This window comes from Mastacembelus armatus, chromosome 16 (assembly GCF_900324485.2).
Source record: "Mastacembelus armatus chromosome 16, fMasArm1.2, whole genome shotgun sequence".
Lineage (NCBI taxonomy): Eukaryota > Metazoa > Chordata > Actinopteri > Synbranchiformes > Mastacembelidae > Mastacembelus > Mastacembelus armatus.
The window spans coordinates 24353672-24376150 of NC_046648.1; the positions used below are offsets into that span (position 1 = coordinate 24353672).

The 22479-nt window shown below is 44.6% G+C and overlaps 3 protein-coding genes across 7 annotated transcripts; 2 read left to right on the forward strand and 1 right to left on the reverse strand.

Annotated features, from left to right (window-relative positions):
• The first annotated feature begins 22 nt into the window (after nt 1–22).
• LOC113136209 (membrane-spanning 4-domains subfamily A member 15-like) lies at nt 23–2830 on the forward strand. Of its 2 annotated transcripts, none has more exons than XM_026316813.2 (7): nt 23–205; nt 333–443; nt 658–714; nt 895–1002; nt 1747–1842; nt 1939–2091; nt 2168–2830. In XM_026316813.2, exons 1-7 carry the CDS (start codon nt 65–67, stop codon nt 2210–2212), a joined length of 711 nt encoding a protein of 236 aa, XP_026172598.1. In that variant the 5' UTR covers nt 23–64; the 3' UTR covers nt 2213–2830. The 2 variants fall into 2 exon arrangements, with proteins under 2 accessions (XP_026172598.1, XP_026172595.1); XM_026316810.2 differs by having other exon boundaries at nt 28–205; nt 1936–2091.
• On the reverse strand, nt 2436–17870 carry iqgap3 (IQ motif containing GTPase activating protein 3). Of its 2 annotated transcripts, XM_026316796.2 has the most exons (40): nt 17743–17870; nt 17427–17564; nt 16563–16872; nt 15790–15877; nt 15328–15484; nt 14969–15046; nt 14804–14880; nt 14659–14726; nt 14373–14486; nt 14083–14261; nt 13883–13964; nt 13301–13464; nt 13103–13190; nt 12763–12926; nt 12359–12519; nt 12075–12190; nt 11694–11857; nt 11456–11546; nt 10815–10982; nt 10550–10692; nt 10099–10269; nt 9433–9516; nt 9278–9349; nt 8852–8921; nt 8496–8704; nt 7985–8137; nt 7691–7854; nt 7039–7263; nt 6709–6849; nt 6544–6628; nt 6052–6284; nt 5751–5883; nt 5564–5666; nt 5280–5418; nt 5091–5178; nt 4666–4878; nt 4369–4532; nt 4151–4276; nt 3927–4035; nt 2436–3763 (listed from the first exon to the last, which is right to left on the reverse strand). In XM_026316796.2, exons 3-40 carry the CDS (start codon nt 16588–16590, stop codon nt 3650–3652), a joined length of 4926 nt encoding a protein of 1641 aa, XP_026172581.1. In that variant the 5' UTR covers nt 16591–16872; nt 17427–17564; nt 17743–17870; the 3' UTR covers nt 2436–3649. The 2 variants fall into 2 exon arrangements, with proteins under 2 accessions (XP_026172581.1, XP_033181491.1); XM_033325600.1 differs by lacking the exon at nt 17743–17870 and having other exon boundaries at nt 17427–17658.
• Nucleotides 17059–21416, forward strand: ttc24 (tetratricopeptide repeat domain 24). 3 transcript variants are annotated; one of them, XM_026316797.1, is made up of 14 exons: nt 17059–17233; nt 17761–18024; nt 18166–18459; nt 18822–19023; nt 19105–19311; nt 19385–19513; nt 19637–19758; nt 19965–20057; nt 20157–20227; nt 20316–20389; nt 20493–20604; nt 20716–20762; nt 20997–21036; nt 21142–21416. In XM_026316797.1, the coding sequence occupies exons 2-14, from the start codon at nt 17806–17808 to the stop codon at nt 21251–21253; spliced, it is 1722 nt and encodes a 573-aa protein (XP_026172582.1). In that variant the 5' UTR covers nt 17059–17233; nt 17761–17805; the 3' UTR covers nt 21254–21416. The 3 variants fall into 3 exon arrangements, with proteins under 3 accessions (XP_026172582.1, XP_026172584.1, XP_026172583.1); XM_026316799.1 differs by having other exon boundaries at nt 20716–20744; XM_026316798.2 differs by lacking the exon at nt 17059–17233 and having other exon boundaries at nt 17649–18024.
• The last annotated feature ends 1063 nt before the right edge of the window (nt 21417–22479 follow it).

The window sequence follows — 22479 nt, forward strand, 5'->3', positions numbered from 1 at the left end:
CTTTAACTCTGAGCTCAGATATGAAGCAGCAGCTCAGGGCAGCTCCTCTCAGGTCTCCTCAGACATGTCGGCGTCCTCGTCTGTAGAGACGGCAGCAGGCAGCATCACGGTGGTCACCCATGTGATCCATGGACCTCAGGGTGCTGCACTACAGCACCCTCCAGATAAAAAACAGCTCAGCCAAGTACGACTGGTGGCGTTTGGGGTGAGAGACAATCTGATCATTTTTGTTGCGTTGGCTTTACAGGACGTTACCTGCAGTATTTGTAAAGAATAAAGGTAAGTAAAGGATCTGAACACTGTTCATGTGCTGTTATCTCTCGCCCCTGCAGACGGTGCAGATCATGATCGGCCTGATAATCTTCCTGTTTGGGACTGTCCTGTTTCACCGTGCACCAACAACACAGGGCCATACTGGTGTCTTTGTCTGGGGAGCTCTGTGTGTGAGTCAGCTGTCCTATCTACGACCCAGTCAAGATGTTTTTTGTCCTGGAAATTAAAAAGCAAAAATAAACTAAAAGGTAGTTTGTTCAAAATAACGACAATGGAAAACAGGGGGTTGTTGTGAATGAAGGCCTGTCGTTCTTCAGGTGAAGCTCCTGCCCATCACTTGTCAGCAAACACTGCATCTGGTCTGATGTCTCTGTTTTCTTGCAGTTCATCACAGCTGGATCTCTGACGGTGACTGCAGGGAGGTCACTGAACCACTGCCTGGTCAGTAACTTAATCATATCACTTTACACCTACTGCTCATTTACACATGACCAAAGGTCAAAGATCAAATTTGAAACCTATAACCCCCCTGTCCTCTGATACTGGAGAAGCCAGAGGTCAAGCTGATTCTCAGGTGACCAGAGGTGGCTCCAGGTGTGCTGACCTGTCTCTCCTCTGCAGGTGAATGGAGCTCTGGGCTTCAGTATTGCCACTGTTGTCACTTCAGCTGCAGCCACCACCTTTTACATCCTGGATGCTATTAATCAGGGGCACATGGACTGGCCTCTGGTAAGACTTTTTGGTTTGATGCTGTACTTTGATGTTCGATCAGTGACAACTGTTGAGATGTTTGTTATGAAGGTCCAACAGTACAGCAGCAGCAGGTGAAGTGGCTGTCTTCGTTTACAGACCTGATGTCAAAGTCCGCTGCCACACACTCTACTCCACAGGTCTGGATGCTAGCGGGAGAGGGACAGGGAGCAGCTGCAGGGGTCTGGGGAGGGTAGAGTTCAAGGAACGAGAGTGTCCCGAGACCAGATGTGTGTTGAAACACTGGATAATGAAGTGGATGAGCCATGAGGCTGGAGAAGAGCTGAAGGGAAACCTCTCATACAATGACTTAAAACACAGAAAGTACCAGCAGCCTTCAGGTTAGCACATGAATTACTTAAAACTGAGGAACCACCAGGTGACGTGCTGTCAGCACATGAAGTAAACAAACTGAAGGAACTAATTAAATTACCTCAGAACTTTTAGGTGGGTTTTTGTCCACAGTCCACATTGACAGATCTGCTGATCACCTTTTATGGGGATGTGTGAGGAGGAGGTTCTTTCTCTTTCAGTAGAGCGACCCTCAACAACCAGCTTGATCTGCTGGTGAGTGGGGGCTGAGGGCCTCATCCAAGGGCAACTCTACCAGGAGATTTGTCCTGACAGCTCGTCAGTCAAACCAGCAGTTCGGCTTCCGGTCAAGAAGCTGCTGCAACACACAAACTCACTGCTGCTTCGTGTGTTACTGTTTTTTTTTTCCAGATTTGCATTTTGGGAGTTTTCTCCTTCCTGGGGTTTATCATTTCCATCTGTGTCACAGTCTTCAGCTGCAGAGCTTACCATCACTTCACAGATCAGGTGAGTCCACCTGCAGCCTCAGCTCATTCTGACTTTGCATGTACCGTCCTCCTGTGTTTCCAGTCCAATCCCAGTCTGCCGTTTCTTCTTCAGCAGCCAAACATCTTGGTCAAACTATGTCATGAAACTGCTGTAGAGATGCCAGAGATTCTGCCGCCCTATGAAACCCCAGTCACCTCACCAGCCCTGCCCACCCCACCACCTCCATCCACCGCGCCACCTCCGCCGCCTTCAGAAAGCAACTATGAGGTGAGTCAGGTCATGTGACCCTGCAAAACAAACAGCCAGTGTTAATGTTTTGCTCTAACAGACTTGTTGTTTGCAGACGCTGAAGCCGATGGACTACACCACTGTAGTCTCAAACTTCTGAGGAACATCACAGCAGATAAACATGCATGTTATTAAAACTCATTAGCTGCACCTGTTACACATGTGACTACATACAGTCAGACAACAGGGTTGTTTGTAAAGGGAATCATCGCTGTGCACTAATCTGCTGCACTTTACAGTTCATGATCTCAATCAATCAATTAACCAACCAATCAACTTCCACAACTTCAGACTGAAGCTTCACCTACGACCAAAACATCTGAAACATTTAAATGTTTATTGGAGTAGAAACAAATAAAGCGTCACTTAAAAACGTTTCTTCAAATAGACAAAGAACAAAGAGCTGAAAGAAACAAAAGGACAGAAAATATTTACAGTTACTGATCAGTCAGCTGTTATTGATCAGACATTAAAAAAGCTGACTGCTGAATCCTGATTTACTTTCTGAGGTGAACTTAGGTTTTCTGTTTTAGCGAGTAAACAGACTTCAGTGACCAATGAAATCTGTCCACACTCGAGTTTCTGCGGGGTCCTGTAAGTGTCATAATTCAATCGATATCTGATTGTTTCTTTGTCTGTTTAAATGTTTAACTTTGGCTCATGTTCATATGTTTTATACAAAATCTTTGAAAACCAATAAACATTTTCAATAAGAAAACTCATCAGGCATCGTTCCAGTCTGTGGTCGGAGGGTAAAACAGAGATAGGAAGAGAGAGCAGATGACCCCTCTGTTTAAGTTGCACTATGAAAAGAGGAGGGAAGAAATTTTAAATTTGAGTTAGATGCAAAGATAGGACTGGAGCAAGACTCCTCACTCACCCTAAAAATAGATTACAATGGTAGATTAGATTGAGATAAAACAGATATTATTATGCAGAGAAGATGTCCCACTCTGTTTAAACTTCAGTGTGATACAAAAAACAGGAGTGAAGTACGCATCTATATTTTGTTATTATTTTTAGAGCTAGACAAAGAGTCACCATTTTGCACAATATGATGGGACACCAAAAGAAATACAGTAGTGAGACATTAACACAGATTGTAGTGCAAGGAAGATGTCCCACTCTAGTTAAATTCTACTGAGATGTAAAAACAGGATTGAAGGACAACTACCCTTTTTGAGTTGGAGACAAAGATGCGAAGGAAGGAGTGAAGGAAGATGCCTCACTTAAATGTGTGATATAGGCAGATAAGTAGTTTCAGGCTGAGGTTTAGTGTAAGAATCAGAGATAGGAGTCTAGATAAGACACCTCACTGTATACTGAGATATATTGTTGTAAATATTTATACTGCATAAAGTTTACTTTGGGATACTTTTATGATTTGTCGGCTGTGAAAAATCCAAAGCTTTCATGGTTATAAACAAAGGAGTGTAAAATTAAAGCCTCACTCTAATATATAGTGATATATAAAGGTGGATAATGTAATGCAAAATAAAAATAGAGATAGGAGTGTAAAGTCAGAGCGTCACTCAGTTCATTTCTTGAAGAACTTCTTGTTGAGCAAGAAGATGAGCAGGTTGACGTTGACCTTCGCCTTATCGAACATCTTCATTACAGCTACGCCCTCATACTGCAACTGCAGCAGGTCCTGGAACACGTAAAAAACACGTACCAAACAGAAAGAAACACACAATACACAGTTATGTTACACAAACACAACACACTGGTGAAACTAACCTATAAAATACAAGGTATACAACAAGGCCTCTTTTGTACATGGTATCTGACTCAGTACTCAGCCTGGTGTGTACCTGATATTTGAGCTGGAACTCTTCCATCTCGACACCAAGGAATCGAGCTTTGATGCTGAAACTTCCTGTCTCAGATCCAGCAGAGATATCAAACACCACGTTCTTAAACCTGGAAGATAAATACACGACCAAAAGTTCCCCCAAGCCTGTTTGCAGAAGTCGTATTTATTTGTTTTACCATCAAAAATCAACTAAACGTGTTTCTGCGTGCAGGATGTTCTCACTGTGTAGAGGGCAGGTCCTCGATCTCCAGCAGAACTCCTTTCTCCTGTAGCCGGGCGGCGCTGTAATGCAGCGCAGGAAGCTTCTTCTTCCCCTTGTTGTCCGCTGACTTCTTATTGGTCGATTTACTGCAACACACGACACACCACAACAGCCAACATTTTAATCTTCTGAGCTGAGCTCAAACAGCCAATCAGAGCGCTGGATGCACCACCTGTACCTGTTGGCGGTGAGGCTGTCCAGACAGGAAGCGATGTAATGTCTGTAGTAGTCCACCTGTTCACTGTGGAAACTGCTCTTTACCTGCAGAGTGTTCAGAGTCTGACGGAGCTTCATGACCTCTGACCCCCGCCGCTGCCGGTGCAGACGCTGCTGCCGGATGTCCTGGAATAAAAAGAAACCAACAGGAATGAGTCCTGGACGTGCTCAGGAAAGCCCACATGCTTTTCACTGCAACATGCCCGATGAAAGGACAGGAAGTGGAGGTTGGACCACGTCGGTGTGTGTGTTGTGTCACCTTGGCGATCATCTGCAGGATCTGGTTTTCGGGATGAGGGGGTCTCAGCACTCCAAGTCCCTCAAGACGACGAAGACTCCTCAGGATCTTCCTCTTCTTCTCCTCCAGACTCAGGTTGCCATTGGCAACCAGTGACTGGTTCCTCTTCATCTTCTCAGGTGTTCGAGCGTCTTGTTTAGCCCGCCGCTGAATCAGCCAATCATGACGCGCTTCCTGTTTGAGCAGAAGAAGAGACAAGAGGAGCTGAGCTCATTTGTCAAACTGCCTCTGAGAAACAGGACTGCCCCAGAGACTGATGGCACCAATGAAAGTGGTGTCCTCAGTGTAATGAGTGTGAATCCAGAACCTGGTTTAGCTTATCGGTCTGTGCCGTAGCTCAATTTTTTATAGCTTTTATTATATACAAGTATAATGTGTGCGTGTACCTGGTCAGGTGAGGTGGATGTTCTCAGGATGTTACTCAGAGAGTCCCCTGGCTGAGTCCTGATGACGTCCATGATCAGCTGCTTTGTGCTGAAAGTGAAAAAGGGCAGAGCTCTAAAAGGTAAAACCTGTGAACGATAAACAGACGGAGCTCAGGTACCTGAGCAGGTGAGGCTAACATGCTAAGTCACCTGAGCAGCAGGCCCCGTGCATCTGGTTTGTCGTCACTGAAGATGTCGAACTTGTTGGTGAGAGTCAGTGAAACCTCCATCTTACTGTTCTGAGGCACACCAGGCTCTGACCCTGGATCAGCTACTGCTGAAGATTCTCCTGGACAGAAAACACCAACGGGCAGTATCAGAACTAACGCAGTATCAGATATTACAGTAGGAGTACTATCAGTGTCAGTAATAACACAGCAGCAGTACTATCAGTGTCAGTAATAACAAAGTAGCAGTAATATTAACTGTAGTACCAATAAGTTCCTGCAGGGTGGGGACAGGTCCAAGATCCTTCAGCAGCAGTCTGAGAGGGTCTGATGGGTTTGGGCACAAAACCTCCTGATGTTCCAGCAACAACTGAACAGAGACAGAAACACGGTGAGAACACACCTGGAGACGCGATACATGGATCTGATTCAGACCCTGGTCCAGGTTTCTGACCTGGTGCATGTTGAGCAGCTCGCTGAGGGAGATGTAGATCACAGGCCTGTTGACGATGAGCAGCTCCGAGTACTGGTCCATACTGAACCTGTCCTCTGGTTCAGGAACGTCACACACGCCCAGCAGGAACTTCCTGTTAAACATAAAAAACTGTCAAAGAGTCACATGCTCACAAGCAGAAGCCTGACCAAACCCAGTCCAGTCTGGTTCAGGCGCTAAGTTTTAAGATTGAAAAAAAAAAAAAATATTCCCTTGGTATATATCCAGACCACAGAGGTCAGAGGTCAAAGAAAACTCAGACCTGAACTTGCTGTGGGTCTGGCTGATGTACTGGTTCAGGGCCCTGATGTGGTAACCGTCTCCATGGAAGTGCTTATTGGCAGCGGCGTGCTGTAGCGTGCGGGCGATGGAGCCCAGGATGTGACGCTGCTCTGGCAGCAGAGTGGAGCCAGCGGATCGGTCGACCACATCGAAACCATCAGGAGCTACGATGGCCGGGTTCATGTAGCGATAGTAGACCAGGTTACCTACAATCTGTAACGAAATCACATGGGGAGTAAGACGGCATCAGAGATCCAGGTTCAGGACCTGGGCTAAAGACATGCTCACTGGACTGACTCAAACCTATGAGGTGTTCAGTGTCACTCAGACCAGATCCTAGTGCTGATGTTTGCATCCAATCACATCTTTGATAAGATTTTATTGTAAAAAACTAGTCCGACTTCTGAAGTAGTCTGAGCTGGTACTTACTGGGACTAAACCAGTACATGTTCCCCTACATCCTGGTGTTTACCTTGTACAGTTCGTCCTCGCTGGCTCTAGGAAACTTTGCCTTCAGGGAGTCTCTGAGGACCTTGGCTGTGTAGCGTAAACCATATCTACAAAACACAACAGACAATAAACAACATGAATGTAATCATTCTGCCAGAAAAGACACCGTGGACAGGTGGACACCTACGGCAGTTTGTGGAGGTTGGAGGTGATGGCTTTGAAGACCCGGTCTGTCAGGTTCTTCAGGTTGATGATGGCGATGTCGATGCGTCTCTGAACCTCAGGGTGAGACAGAGCGTCCTCAGGAGAAACCTCGTAGGGCAGGGAGCTGCAGAGAGACAGGGTGAGACAGACAGGGTGAGACAGACAGGGTGAGACAGACAGGGTGAGACAGACAGGGTGAGACAGACAGGGTGAGACAGACAGGGTGAGACAGACAGGGTGAGACAGACAGGGTGAGACAGACAGGGACCTGAAGGTAACATTAATTAGTTTTGGTGCTGGTCTATATTCAGACCTCTTGTGTCCCGTCTGGGTCTCGGTCTGGTTGATCCAGGTCTTGTAGACTTCCACTGGGTCGGTCCTGATGCTGAGGGTTCGGTCCAGCAGCACATCCTGCAGAGCCGGACCCAGAGACTCCCGCAGAGCATTCTGACCGCGAGCGTGGCGGTAAAAGTTGACCAACATCTTGATGACAGTGGGGTTACCTGTGACCACATCACGAGGCTGCTCCACCTTCAGTCTGACATTGTCACACAGAGACAGACACAGAGTCAGAGTCTGGGTCTGAGTTTATGGTGGTTTCTTATCACAGATGGACCATGCCATATATCTCATCTAATATATCTCAAAAGATCTGAATGACATAAAACATCAGCCTTCAGAATAAAAGCTCCTAAAACAGCAGAATCTGTACAGTTTTATTTAGCCTTTCATCTAAAAGGATCAGGAGAGGAGAGATGAAGAAGCCGATCAAATAGAAAAGTACAAATGTGTGTGTGAATGTAAATATTATCAGATCCTGTATATGAGCCTTGTTTTACTGTGTGTTATTAAACAAAGGCTGCACAAAAGGCTTGGAGATTGTTCACATGATCAACAGCTTCATAGGAGAATGAAGAGCAAGGCAGCCTTAGTATGTGTCTCCATGGACACCCTGTGTTAATTACCTGATCTCATATCTGAGCGCCTCAGTAAACAGCTGCAGCAGCAGGAAGGCCTCCCTGCGGTCGGAGCCGTAATTAAACAAACTGAACACCAACATCTCCATGAAGGCGGTGGAGCGACTCTGAGGCATCAGGAAGATCAGCTGGGCCAGATACAGAGGCTGGGTCTAACACACACGCACACACGCACACAAAATACACAAAAGGAAGGAAAAACGATATGTTTGAAAGTAATAATGTTTTTCAACACTTGCAGCAGGTAGAACACGTGTTGCTGTGTGTGTGTGTGTGTGTCACCTGCAGCAGGTAGAACAGGTGTTGGTAGGCCTCCAGTCTTTCCCTCCTCTCTCGGCTCAGGGCCTTCAGTCCTTTACTTTTCTCCAGGTCCATCATGTCTGACAGCTGTTCCTTGTTCTTCTTTGTCAGTTTCTTAGAGTGAGACACCACTTCCTGTTCAGGTAGACAGGTTCATTAAGGGTAAGGGGTTGTGCTTTCAGACTGGATAGTGAACTGGATTTCTGTCATCAGGTTAGAAGATCTGAGTTTTTGAAACTGGACTAGGGGATCAGGTTTTTGTACTTGGGGATAGAAAACACCTTTTCTCATGTCTTGAGTAGCCTAATATTAGTAGTAGGACCAACGTAGGCACTACAACCTTTGTTCCTATATTTTAGTATGGAGTGAATCCTCCTTGCACCTTGACAAGCTCTGTTAGTACCAGCAGTGTGTAGTGATTCATCCTCTGAACATAAACAATCTTTGAGCCTACTTGTGTGTGGGAACACACCTGTACACATACTGCTCATACCTGCACTGTGGCTCTGTTTCGGACCAGCAGGCCAATCTTCAGGTCCATCAGGTCCAGGTCGGCCTCCAGCTGTCGGTTGAAGCGGATGGTCCTGACCACGTCCTCCCTCAGACGTAGAAGCTCCGCCTCCTCTTTGATGTCACTGTCACCCAGGTCAAGCAGGTGAATGAACTTTCTCACCACAGACAGAGGGGGCATGTCTGAGTGCACTGAGACAGGTGAGGGAGAAGAAGGGGCGGGGCTTATTAATTATAAAAACATCACATTTATGTGTTTTTTTTTTTAAAACATCATTAATTGACAAGCTAACGTCCAATCAGAGGCCGCTTCTTCTTAGCACTCATTAACAAACTTACCCAGCATCCTGTAATCTTCCCGGGCTCTGTTGGCTCTGAAGAAAGCCTGGATTTTTATGACTGCGCCCACCTGTGGTCAGGTACATACTTATCACACACTCATCATGGAGATATGGAAATCCTATTTTCGATTTTGGCTGGTGGAATCTCACACATAGCAACCAGTTGTTCTGACAGGTAAAGGACCAGTTCAACATTTAAATAAATTTACGTCTTTCAGAGACAGATGTTCAGATTGATCCCACTGTCTTTATGTAAAATATCAAAGTACAAGCAGCAGCTGGTTAACTTAGCTTAGCTTAGCATAAAGACAAGAAACAGAGTCTGTGTCATTTCTGTTTCTGAAATATAACATTTTTTTTAGCTCTTTAGTAAATTTTCTCCAGGATGCTCTGACCTGAGGACAAACACATCAGTGAAACTCACGTTACGTCGAAGGAAACTCAGTCGAGCTCGATATTTTCTCCTCGCCAGCCACATCTTCACAAATGACTGGATCTGTAAATAGAAACTCACATTAATTATGATTTAACAGGCAAACAAAAGCAACAACAAGAAGTCTCCATTTATTAATCTGTCACCTTGACCACAGCTCTCCAGTTCATGTAGAGAAACTGCAGCCGTCGCCTGTACGCCCTCTGCTGGACAAACCTCCTCCAATGACACTGAACACAAACAAAAACACCTGTTAGATACTGATTCTACTGTGTCCTATGTCTCTTCCAACCTGTTTAAAAATAAATAAATAAATCACTAAACAAACCAGAGTCAATTAATGGAAACAGACAGTTAAACAGCCTTGTTCCTTTCTGTTTTCTTGTAGTTTGATTCTCGGTTCAGTTCCGATTGTCCTGTACATGACTGTTCTTGTTAAAACCATTTAATAGGTTTATTATTTCAGTGGGACAAGTGATGTTAAAAAGATCACCAAATTGAACTGGACGCAGACATTTCCTCCCACTAAATGTCCAAAGAAAAGCCTTGTGGTGTCACTGTGAACCTGCAGCTGAATATTAGAGATGATGAGTTTAAAGTCAAACTAACTAGTTATAGTGTAGTTGGTGTTAACTTTACACTCACACCGAGGATCAAGTTCAGCTGCCACAACAGACTAACTTCATGTTGCTGCACAACTCCCCATCAAATCCAGGATCCAGTGTCTGACAGATGTTCACACTGCAGACGCCCTGATTTAAACCTGGCTTTGACACCACACAAACCCCGTCCACAGGCAGCAGCGGCCTCACCTGGATGATGATGACGGCAGGCGTCTGACTGGCCAGGTAACGCCGTCGAGTCTCCAGCTGCTGTCTGATAAGGAACCCTCGACACCGAGCCTGCAGGCGAACGATTAGGGTTTGACTGCTCTTCCAGAGGACGCTGCGACTGTATGAACCCGAAACACTGCTGATGACTTCCTGTGGGACAGATAATGACACCACACACAATCTTAGTACTGCTGACCAATCACAGACTGGGACACACCTGCCCCTCCGAGAGTCAATCTGTCTTTGAGGACTTTCATTTTCTAATGTGTTTGGGTGTGACCTGTAGTAGAGGGTCTCACAGTGACCTGTGAGCCTCAGGTGTGACTCTACCTGAAGTAGTGGCCCTAACAGTTCCCTGTGAGCCTCAGGTGTGACTCTACCTGAAGTAGTGGCCCTAACAGTTCCCTGTGAGCCTCAGGTGTGACTCTACCTGAATCTCGTGCCTATCGAGGAACACGCTGTTGTGTATGAATCCGTTTGGTCTCTCCCAGCTTCCCTCCAGTCTGTTCAGGTGAAAGTAATAAAATGAACCGTCCTCCAGTCGGACTTGAACCCACGGACTCCTGTTGTCTCCTGTCCACAAACACAAGAGTCACATGTTGGTTTATACCAGTTGTGTTGAATGAATTTCCCTCCGTGATAGAAAGTATATAAATAGTACAGTCTGTGTGAGGAGGTAGAGTCTTGTCAGTCACCTCCGTGTATCCTGTGTGTGATCAGAGCGCCAAGTTCTCTCTGATAATCTGCAGCACAGTTAGAAAGGAGTCCCTGCAGGTCCACCTCAGGTAAAGACAGAACACGAAGAGTCTGATTCACCCTGTTCTCCTTCACAGCCTGGTTCACTGCTGCCACCGACAGACACACTGTATGGGTTATACACACAGACAGAGTCTTAATAAACACACTGCGACAAGGAAAAGTGACTGGACTCTATGTAAATGATCTGCATGTATGGATTAATGTGTCTTAAAATATGGTCAAATCTTGCTCTGAGTAACAACAACAAACAAACATGATCGATTTAAACTAAACTACAAAACAAATCATTGCTCTTGTCCATACTGAACACATCAATCTAACATTCAAAGTGTAGGTTGGAAACAGTATGTAAACCCCTCAGCTAACAAGGTAACTGGAGTCAGCAGTTAGCAAACCTGGAGTCCAATCATTAAAACCAGATTGTAGCTGTTTTGATTTACAAAATCCACATTATCCAAGTTTGTCATTGGCAGATGGTGAATCTCAGATTCTGCTTCACTGTAAACGCTGAGCTGTAGTTTCATAGTTTCAACTTAAGTTCAATGAGTCATGGACTGATTTAAAATCTTTGACTCACACTTCAGAGCCTTCTGACTCTGCTGATTGGCTCTTTTCACTCCCTCCTGGACATCAGCCAACCACAGCTCAGCACCTGGGTCTCGGCTCACCTGATTGGACAGAGGAAGGGCATATGACTTCAGATGTAAACCTCAAAAATACCTGGCTTCATTCTACAGACCGAACTAATGAAAGCACAAATGTCAGAGTTACCTATGTGGATTTACCTGAGCTTTGTGTTACCTGTGTGGACCTACCCGTGCTTTGTGTTGCCTGGCTCTGGTCAGCAGGGTCAGGTATCTGCAGATGTTGGCAGGTAAAACATCCTCCACTCCACAGGAGGGCAGCAGCAGAGCAGAGAGCAGCTGCTTAGAGTCTCCTCTGATGACAGCTTCATTAACCAGACCCACGGCCAGGAGCTCTGAAGGTCAGAGGTCAGAGAGGGCACATAGAGGTCAGGGATCATACAGCGATCAGAGAGGTAACACACGTCACACTTTCAGTATTTCTTCTTAATAAAAATATTTAATTTTACAAATAGCTGCAGACTGATTCTCTTTGATCACTTAGGTTGCTCTGCAGCTCTGAACGTGGGTGTTCCCTGTTCTAACATGCACATTTAAGGGAACATGACTTACGCTGGTGTTCATCCTGTGCTGAGTTGTTGACAGAGGTGATTCCTTCCTGTAGCTGATTCCAGGTCAGCAGATCTCTGCCCACTTGCTGCTTCATGCTGACCAGATGCTCAAAGTACCTGAACACAACAACAATAATCTAATCACCCTCATTATCATCATTACGAAATACATGATAGAAACAGGTAAATACACAGGTAAACAGACACGTGTATAAACAGGTAAACAGACACGTGTATAAACAGGTAAACAGACACAGGTATAAACAGGTAAACAGAATAGCGTACCTGGCCAGCAGAGTGTGGTCTACATCAGAAAGTCCTGCAGCAGGACTGATCAATGCGGAGCTGAATTGCTGAGGCTTTCCCGCGTCTATGGCCTGATTGATGAGAGCGACAGCTGACAGCATTTCCACAGCAACAAACAGCTCCTCCTGCTGCAGCTCCCCCTGGTGGAGACAACAGGAACCACACTCTTTATGCCCACACTAACATTGAATTAAACACCTTTAAAATGATTCATTTAACTAAAGCTGAACTGAACAGCAGGTGACTACTGAATATGATAACACATTCATTATGCAGGAACCAATCTGTGATCTGTTAATTCATTTTCACTTTCTCTCCCTGAGACCTGTCAGTCAACAGACAAGAATTGAAAGTGTGTGTCAGGTGTGTATCTTCAGTCGCACCTGTGCAGTCTGTCTCTGCAGCTGCTGCAGCTCTCTGTGATACAGAGCTGCAGCAAATGGAAACACCTCAGGCAGCTGGAGGTCAGAAGTCATCAGACAGCTGACAGTGTGTCTGGGGTCATTGCCACGCAGCGATGCATTAACACTCTTCACCGCTACATCCACTGAAACACACACACACACACACACACACATTACAGGACCATACATTCACAATGAGCTGAACTGGTGCTGGGATCAGTGTGGGTGACCAGTAAACTGTGTAGCACCCCAGACTCTAAATAAAGATGGACAGCGTCTCACCACTTCCTGCCACTACACAAAACCCAGTATGACTTACTGTTCCTGGCTCTCTGAGCTTCCCGGTTGGCCACAGTCACAGCTTCCTGCAACTCATCGGGCTCCAGAGGATCCACACAGCCCTCATCCTGAGGTCAGAGGTCACACAGAGGTTAGAGGTCACACAGAGGTAGGACTCAGGACAGCCAATTATTGTGTTTCTCTCTGTACACATGAATTTCTCTGCATGTTTATATACCAGAGCTTTTTGCTGGCGGTCTGCTATCAGCTGGTCCAGGTACCAGGGGCCGTTGTCAGTACGGAGGCCTCTGAGGGACAAACATGGCAGTTGCAGAGCAGAGAGCAGAGCGAGCTCATCTGCTAAATCCAGAGCTTCATCCACCTGCTCCACCACTGATCGAACTAACACACACACACACACACACACACACACGCAGATCAATCAATATGATCAATGATAAATCAGGTAAATCAGTGAGTACGTCGCAGAGATGAGTCAAATTATTTTAAAAAAAAAACAAAAAACAAAACAACCAAAGTAGAGAACAGAGCGCATGGTACAGCGGAGAACAGTGGACAGGGTCGACCAAAGTCTGGGAACATTTTATCACAGACTAAAGACTTGAATTCTAAGCTTCCAAATGTTTTGTGTATAATTAACACCAGGTATAAAAATAATTTACAGAAAATGTTTCATTTTTATATAGTCCTCTGCATATTCTATAATCAGCCACTGATTCATAAATAGAATAAATGATGGATCATTTCATATTTCTAATCAGCGTAACATCATGTTCTAATGTAGAACATGTGTTCTCACCATTGGCCATGATGATGTTGTCCTGGATCTCCTTCTGTGTCAGATACTCTTCATAGATATCTTTCTCTTCAGAGCCTCCACCCTGGGACACAAATTACAACACTGACAACAACATGGACACAACATGCTGCTCTTACATGCACATCAGACAGCCTTACGATTGGACAGCCAGACTGACCAATCAGCGGCCAAACTCTCACCCTGCCTGCTGCCCGTTCAGCTTTCCTTCTTTTCGCCTGTCGCAGCATCTCCTGATAGATGCCGACCAGCGCCTCCTGCAGGTCCCTGAGCATGGCATTTGGGTTCCTCAGGGCCGCCGCTGTCACCTCAACCTCCCCTCTGTCCACCGCCTCATTGATGGCTATTACTGCCGCATGGACTGATGGGAAAAGAAGAAGAGAGCGGGATGAGTTCAAAGAAACCTTCTTTGCATCTTACTCTCTAGAAAGATTTCTAAGAAATTCACAGCCAATCACAAGTCTCCCTCTACCTGCAGCCTCGTCCACTGACAGCTCATTGGCCAGGATTCCTCCGATCTTGTTGAACGCAGGCATCTGGATCCCGTATTTATCCAACTCTAGCTTCATGTTGTTAATCTCCTCCTCTGCACACACAGGTAAATAAAAATTTGCAAAATAAACAAGTGTAAAAATATACAAATTAATCTTAGATTCATATTTCTGTGCAGAGGAAAATCTGAAGTCATATCTTGTTGCTTTATTTACAAGTGTAAAATATATTCGTACACAACTTGCAGAGAGGTCTATGATATTCACCTGTGAAGTTGACTTTTCCATAAAGGTCGTGGATCTGTGGAGCCAAACCCAGTCTGTACAGGTACAGGCTGCAAAGAGAGACAGGTAAACAGTCAGGTGAATAGGCAGGTGTACGGGTAAGCAGGCAGGTGTGCAGGTGACGTACCTGAGTGCGTGGATGCAGTACACAGCTCGGGGCATGTTCTTCTTGTCATATACATCTGTAGTTTCTGGATAAAAGATCTGAAAACAGCAACAACAAGTGATTATGCAATACACAGATCAGCTTATCAACTCACAGTTCAATACTGCGATCAATCAGTTCACTGACCGCTGGCAGTCCTACTGCTGTCATGGCATTCCTCCAGTGGTTGATGTTGTCAGTGTGACGAAACTGAAGACCCACAGCCTGAACAGATCAATACACAACTGAGTATTGGTAACAGACACATGAATATACATCTGATTTTTAATACAATAACAATACACATACTGTAGCTTATTGATTACACTGATTACCAATTATACACTGACAAACACACAACTGATGATTGAAACATTACAAACTGTTCTGATTAATGTAGTTATAATAACATATATTAATAATATGCCAATAATAAAAGAACAAAAAAACATATCCAGGTTAAACTGGTTCACACATGCATCATGTTTTGTGCAGCGTCATGTGACCTGGTATCGGTGCTGCTCGGGGTCATAGATCTTCTTCAGAGGGACCGCAGTTGGAGCAAATCGATGACCCAGTTTTGCCAGAACAACCCCGTTCCTCAGCGCCTCCTCCAGCTCAGTGGGAGCCGGAAGCTCCTCCCCCAGACACGCCTCCATCCACCTGAGCAGGACAAGAAAACAATACAGGTTTTTAAACAAGGCTGCGATCTTACCTGGCTTAACTCATTGGTTTATGATGTGAGTTTATTATCAGTCTCAGACTCTCTACCAGCCAAAACAAACAATTATTCAGCAGGGTGCCTTTTAAAAAATGTGACTGCTATTTTTCATAATTCTTTAACAATAAAAATATAATTCATTTTATAATCAAATCTAATTAATCACAAATGCACAAAGCAGATTAACTGATAATGGAAATAATCTTTAGCTGACAGAGGCAGTCTCTCAGGTGTGAATCCCACTGACCTCTTGGCCTCTTCCAACCTGCACAGGTACTGATAGGCCACGTTCTGGATCCTCTGTTCATCCATCTGCTCTGCTGTGAGGCGCTCATCTAGCAAACATCACCAGACACACACCAGTTAACACAACCAGGCCACAGTACGCAAATTAAGACATGCTAAACTCACACGTGTGTTTTCATTTCTCATGGGAGAAATTTACATTGACTTATACTCACTTCCTGGAGATTTACACCAAACTAACCACAACCACTAGCTACTTGTCAAACCCTCAGCCTAACCTCAAACTAACCATAACCCAAACCCTCAGCCTAACCTCAAACTAACCATAACCTTTCACTAACCTTAGGATACAGTAACTTAAATAGTGGGAAATGTGTAAATTCTCAGTCCTCTGGGTCTGGTAAAGTCAAAAACATAGAACTTCCCTATTTACAGGGAAAAGGTCAGATAACTGATAAAACCTGCAGGTAGTTTATAAAAACAAGGGTATGTTTCAGTTTTATATCAGAGCTAAAACAAAATGCTTTAAATAATAATCTGGAAACTAAGAGTTAAAATTTTGAAATTAAGCAACGAGCTCAGTCTTTCCATGAAATTAACGTGTCTAACACTAAAACGGTTTGTATTTAGCTAGCAGCTAGCTACATTATGGGTGTAAAGTCGTTTTGGCCTAACATTTAACGGGAGTAGCAGATAAAACAGGCTCATGACAGAACATGGATGTTTCAAAACGTCTGAAAAAATAAACGTGTTTAGGTAAAAATAAAAACTCACAGCGATTCTGTCCCGATGAATCCGCCATGTTAGCCGTTAGCTCCTTGTCCTCGTCTCCAACAGGTTGTCAAACTCTTTATTTATCCTCTCGGTGACCTAAACTTCTTATTAATCTCAAAATGTCCCTTAAAAAGCGTAAAAGGTGGAAATAATAAACTTCTGCGTGAAGCCCATCGAACCTGCACACTGCTCACAACTGTTTCCTGTCTGAAGTTTGAAAGCTCCCGCCGGTCACTGATTGGCCGGCTGGTCCTCCGCAGTTCCTATTGGCTGGAACTATGTCGCGTTGGATTGTGGTCTATGGCGTTTTCTGTGGTTAAAGCAAACAAAATTCCTGTTAAAATAAAATTTAGCTTAAATTAAATAGTTAATTATATAGTAGATGTGGTATAATAGATATAATACATTTTGGACTTAAATTAATTTATAATATAATAACTGAAGAGCGGTACTGTGTTGCCATAGCAACCCAGTTAAACTAACTCCATGTCCTCAGGTGTAGGTGGCACAGGTGTTTACCAGCTGGCTGCTTCACCTCCACATTTTATTATTTTTACTCCAGCAGAGACACAGAACAGTTTGTGACATTAAACATTACCTGGGAATTATATTAGCTATATTAGAATATTTGACAGCTGGGGATGAAGGATCTTCACCTCCACCTGGAAACCGTGAGTGTTTGTGTTAGTTAGCGGTTATAGCAGAGAGCTAACTAACTAACTAACAGTATCATTGTCTGCATGTTTTAGTAAAACCCGTAATTCTGCTGTGTCATCATCTACAATTTATTCAATTAACTTCTTTTACTTCTAATTTTTCTGAGGGTGATTGTTTGTTCAAACATAGCTTTTTATTTTAACTTACCTTGACGTTCAGTTGTGTTTTACGTCGCCAGCTGTCTTCATTGGTGAAAATTAATATTCGTTTAGTTTTATCTCAGTTCATGTGGCTGTGTTTCCAGCAGAGGGCAGTGTCAGCTTTGGCTTCCACCTGAAACTCCACCTGAAATTCAACCAGAGGAAACCACATCTCCCCCAACACTTACTGTGTTTATCACTGATGTTTGGCCAATTTGTTATTTGTACGATGAATTAACGATCAGTGAGCCCATCAGCTCAATATCTAAAAATAATTATTAGGTGCGTGTGTGAAGGGAGATGCATGTTTTAATCTCACTTACCTGTGTTTCTCTCTTCAGCCTCCATCCAGGTGAGTTTTTCTGCTACGGATCAAATACTCAAATATGGAGCCCGACCCGCCCTGTCCACAAGGAGGTGACGAGGAGGTGAAGGTGAGGCGGAAGAGGAGGGAGCAGGAGGTGAGGAAGAAGTCCACGGCGGCCTCAGAGGTCCAGACTATGGACGTCAAGAAGTTAACCTCTGCTGGTCACCAAGCTCTGCAGGAGGGAAGGACCGAAGATGCTCTGAGGTGCTTAAAAAACGCTCTGAAGGTCGCAGAACAGGTGAGACTCCTGAGGTCAAAGGTGAAAAACATGTGACTGCTGTGAACCAGCAATAGCAGTACTATAGTGGGATTAGTGGTAATAGTATTCATACAACTTCTGTTGAAAAACATAATACATTTCCCATCATGCTCTGCTCAGCTGCAGGACTCACGGGTCCTCCGGGCTTGTTCCTTCAACCTGGGAGCAGCCTATGTGGAGGCAGGACGGCCTCAGAAAGGTCTGGACTACCTGCGGCGGGTTCAGCCGGGTCCCAAGGCCAAACGGCTCCCAGAGCTCCAGTTCAACCTGGCACAGGCCCACAGTGCACTGGGGCAGAGCCGAGAGGCCGCCGACTACTTCCTGCAGGCCGCTCAGCTGTACAGATCTCAGGGAGATGGAGGCAGCGAGGGAGACGCCTGCATGGAGATGAGCCGCTGCTACAGCAGAACCCAGGTCAGAACCAGGACCAGGGCGTGGGCAGGTGTCAGGTTACATAAGGCAGCAGTCAGGTTAAAAAGCCAGGTGTGTCATTTGTCAGATGTCAGGTATGTGTGTATTTTTATTTAATTATACAATTAAAATAAAATCATAGCAAGTTACCGTACACCAACAAGAACAAGACGAGTTGAAAAACATCAATAACTAATATAATATAGACAAGGATCTATTTAACTAGTACCCTAATATGGACTGAAAAGACAAGAATTGAATGAGATATCAGGGAATTAACTACACTCTGAAATCTTAAATTATCTAAACTAGGACCCAGCTTCGATCATTTCATATCCCTTTGTAATTTGTTCCTTGTGTCATAGGACTGGTCTCTGGCGGTCCAGGGTTTCCTCCGGGCAGCAGAGAGTTACAGAGTGGCAGCCATGTTTGATTTTGAAGCTGCTGCCCTGAAAGAGGCAGGAAATCACATGATCCAATCAGAGCAGTTCAGCCATGATGACATCATAAGGGTGCTCACTGAGTGTCTGACTTTAACGGACAGCATCAAAAAGCCGAGGAATCTGGGTAATCACCTTTATTAGACAGATCATCTGAGTGATTCATTAAGCTTACTGAGTAATCTGTTGACCTGCTGCTGTGGTCCAGGTGAGCTGTACCTGTCAGTGGGTGTGTCCTACTGCCAGATTAGGTGTTTCCAGGAGGCGGTGCAGTGTTTCGAGGCAGCCTTGGGCCCTGCAGCTCAGCAGCCCCCCCTTCTGGCCAAAGTGTTCCACAACCTGGGAGCTGCTCTGAACTCTGTGGGCCAATTCACACCTGCTGTGGGCTACCACAAGCTGGCTGCTGGACTGTACGGTAAGACATGCACAGACTGTACACCAGTCACGTCTACCAGTCACCTGTCCCACACAAGAGTGTGTGTATGCAGGCTCCCTAGGGTCCCGTGGTGAGCAGGCTCGGTGTTTCAGTAACCTGGCGTTTGCCTACAGTCAGCTAGGCGATGAGGAAGAGGCAGCAGAGAGCTTCATCCACGCTCTGCAGGGATTCAGAGACACTGGTAACATTAGCAACTTCTAGGCTCCTGTTCTAGTAGCTGTCTTATTATATTTAATAAACCTGTCTGTAAAGGACCACCTGACTCTGGGTCAGGTGTGTTACCTGTGTGTCTGTGTATCTGTAGAGGACTACCCGGCACAGGTGCAGGTGTGTGAATCACTGGCAGAGTGTTACCTGAAGCAGAGGAAACACCAGAAGGCTGTTCATCTCTATAAACAGGCTCTGAGCGCTCTGTCTCGCTGCAAGGTAACGACAGCAACACCTGTTCATCTCCACAAGCCTTTTATAATTTATATCATTGTTTTTGTCAGCAAACATATTTAATATTTAACAAGGCTATACCTGATACCAGTAAACAAACAACTTCAACCGATCAGTGATCATGATGTCGCCAACACCTCTAACCAATCAGAGTGCATTTTAAATGTCACACTGTTGATATTGTGCTTCAGGACGGTTCTGGCAGTGATCAGGATCATCTGGTGGAACGTCTGGTGGAACGTCTGACTGTAGCTCTGCAGCAAAGTCTGACTCTCAGCCTGCAGGTGTGATCACATGACCACAACACTGCATCACACCTCCAACCAACCACAATAGCACATTACAGCTGTGAAAAACCACATGTTCTTCATTGATCTCTACAGAGACCACGCCCATTCAGGACACACCTGCCCAGGCCACACCCACACAGCTCATCTGTCAGACAACAAGTGAGGTAATCAGCTGTCATCCAATCACTTCCAGTCACCAACAACCTTCACCTGATTTATTTATTAATTTTTTTGGTAACATCTTCGTCACAGGAAGTCTGACTTCACACGGAGTTCGGGCAGAGCGACCAACCAGCAACCAGACGAGCAGAGGGGGGAGGGGCCAGGTGAGAATTACAAGAATTTTAAAATATTGATTATATTTTACACGACAAACACAAGATGGTAACAACATTGTGTTCTTGTGTTGGGTGAAACGCTAAATAACAGGCACAGAGCAGGAGGCCACAGCTAAACAGGAAGTAGCAGAGCATTATGGGTCAGCAGAGGGCACATCCAGTGAAAGAGCTAATTGGATTACAGCTGCACCTGGACTGCACAGGTAACAAAAAGGTTTATGAGGTTGTTATGCTGATGCTATGGTATTTAGTAGTGATCAATAAATAATCTATAAAAACCAGCTGTTAACATCAACGTTTGTATCTGTTTCCAGTTCACACCAGTCAGACCAGCTGCAGCGCAGTGAGTCACACACACCTGGTAAACACCTGGACTGATCATCAGACCGATGTTGATTTATTTGAATCTTTCAATTAAAAGTGATTGATCTCTGATCAATAATCTGACACAACTCTGTTAAATCGAGGAGAAAGTGCAGGATTAATTATGAGAACGTAGTAGAACGATGAAAATCAGAACATCTGAACAACGAATAGATTTTCTATTGAACACAACAGGAGGTGGAGGTGATGACATACCTGTGTGTGTTTTCAGGTGAGCTATGGTCCGACAGGGAAAACCTTAACACTGACAGGTAACCAGCACCTGTCAATCAAACCACATGAAACTTAAGATTTTAATAAAAACTTAATATTCGTGGTAATAACATAAATTCTGATTGGTTGGTATTTTCTTTCAGTGAAAACTCATTGGTCCAGGAGCCAGAAGCCACACCCACCCCTACAGGTGACATAATCAAGACCACGCCCCATGGGTCCAGGTGGAGGTCTCAGTTCTGTTCACTGATGTAGCTGTAGAGAGGTGGTCTACATTAGTCTGGATCCTGACTATCATTTGATTATGCATTGATCATCAAACTAACTGGACAGAGTTGGAAACATCCAGGTGACAGGAAATGCTAAAGGCAAAGTTGACCATATGAAGCGTCCTGGTCCCTGAACGCTTCATGTCTGTGGGACATTTATGGAGATGCTTCTGATGTGATTCATTACTCAACACTTTAGTTGGTTTACTCTGTTTATATGTTAATGAAATATGCATGCTAATATTTTTTTATTATTATTTTTGTTAGTGAACTAAAAATAAAACAGTGACATTAATTGGACCCTTTTTTTAATCCTCCTGTGGTGGAAACACATGTTTTCAGTAGAAACAACCTGACTGATGTTTAATTCATCAAAGACAGAGTCTGCTGATGAAGCAGATCCATATACACACACATACACACACACACACACACACACACACACACACACACACACACACACACACACACACACACACACACACACACACACACACATTAAAATGCAGCAGACTCTGCATTTTCTTCATGTAACCCTGTTAGACTGGAGGTAACACAACCTGCAGTAATGACAGTGAATATGGTTTTTAAATGTCCTGTTAATGGGACATAAAGAAACAATAAAACATGTAGGTACAACTGTATATTGATATTCTGTCTCATTTGGTGACAATATGCTACAACAAGGAGACATCATAGTTATTTTTTATCTGTACTAAACTTCCCTATATATATTAATTAAAATGAAAATTCATACAGAGAAGAGAAAGGGCGATTATCGAGTAAATGTTATAAAAGAAATCTACTCTGTGAAAAATGGAAATCTTAAACCAAACCAAACTGAGACAGCAATAAGTCAAGTTTCTTTTATCTGATCAGTTTAGACCAGTTTCACCCTCAGACTGCAGATCAGATCTGAATCTCCAGGGAGATTTTCTCAGCAGGAAACAGGATCAGCTGCAGAAACATCTCTATCTTTGTGACTATCACTGATAACCCAAACCCTAACCTGAACCTCACACTGCAGAAATGTCCCCACAGTGCAGAAATGTACTCACAATGAAAAGCCATGTGCGCACACACTGAAACACACACGCTCAGAGCTCCTCCTCCTCGCTGCTGCAGTCTGTTTCAGGGTTTCAGATCAGAGCTGCTGCTGTGGACAGGATCCTGGGCTGATCTGGATCAGAGCAGGATCTGTGTATTGGACTG

Excerpts from the sequence above, each read along its gene's own strand:
- LOC113136209 (XM_026316810.2), top strand. The coding sequence starts at position 65 with ATGTCGGCGTCCTCGTCTGTAGAGACGGCAGCAGGCAGCATCACGGTG. Across the intron at positions 715-894 it reads GGTCACTGAACCACTGCCTG|GTGAATGGAGCTCTGGGCTT; the intron begins GTCAGTAACTTA and ends TCTCCTCTGCAG. Across the intron at positions 1,003-1,746 it reads GGCACATGGACTGGCCTCTG|ATTTGCATTTTGGGAGTTTT; the intron begins GTAAGACTTTTT and ends TTTTTTTTCCAG.
- iqgap3 (XM_026316796.2), bottom strand. The coding sequence starts at position 16,590 with ATGGCGGATTCATCGGGACAGAATCGCT. Across the intron at positions 14,727-14,803 it reads TACTGCATCCACGCACTCAG|CCTGTACCTGTACAGACTGG; the intron begins GTACGTCACCTG and ends CTCTCTTTGCAG. Across the intron at positions 4,036-4,150 it reads GAGGACCTGCCCTCTACACA|GTTTAAGAACGTGGTGTTTG; the intron begins GTGAGAACATCC and ends TTTATCTTCCAG.
- ttc24 (XM_026316797.1), top strand. The coding sequence starts at position 17,806 with ATGGAGCCCGACCCGCCCTGTCCACAAGGAGGTGACGAGGAGGTGAAG. Across the intron at positions 19,312-19,384 it reads GCTGGCTGCTGGACTGTACG|GCTCCCTAGGGTCCCGTGGT; the intron begins GTAAGACATGCA and ends GTGTGTATGCAG. Across the intron at positions 20,763-20,996 it reads CAGTGAGTCACACACACCTG|GTGAGCTATGGTCCGACAGG; the intron begins GTAAACACCTGG and ends GTGTGTTTTCAG.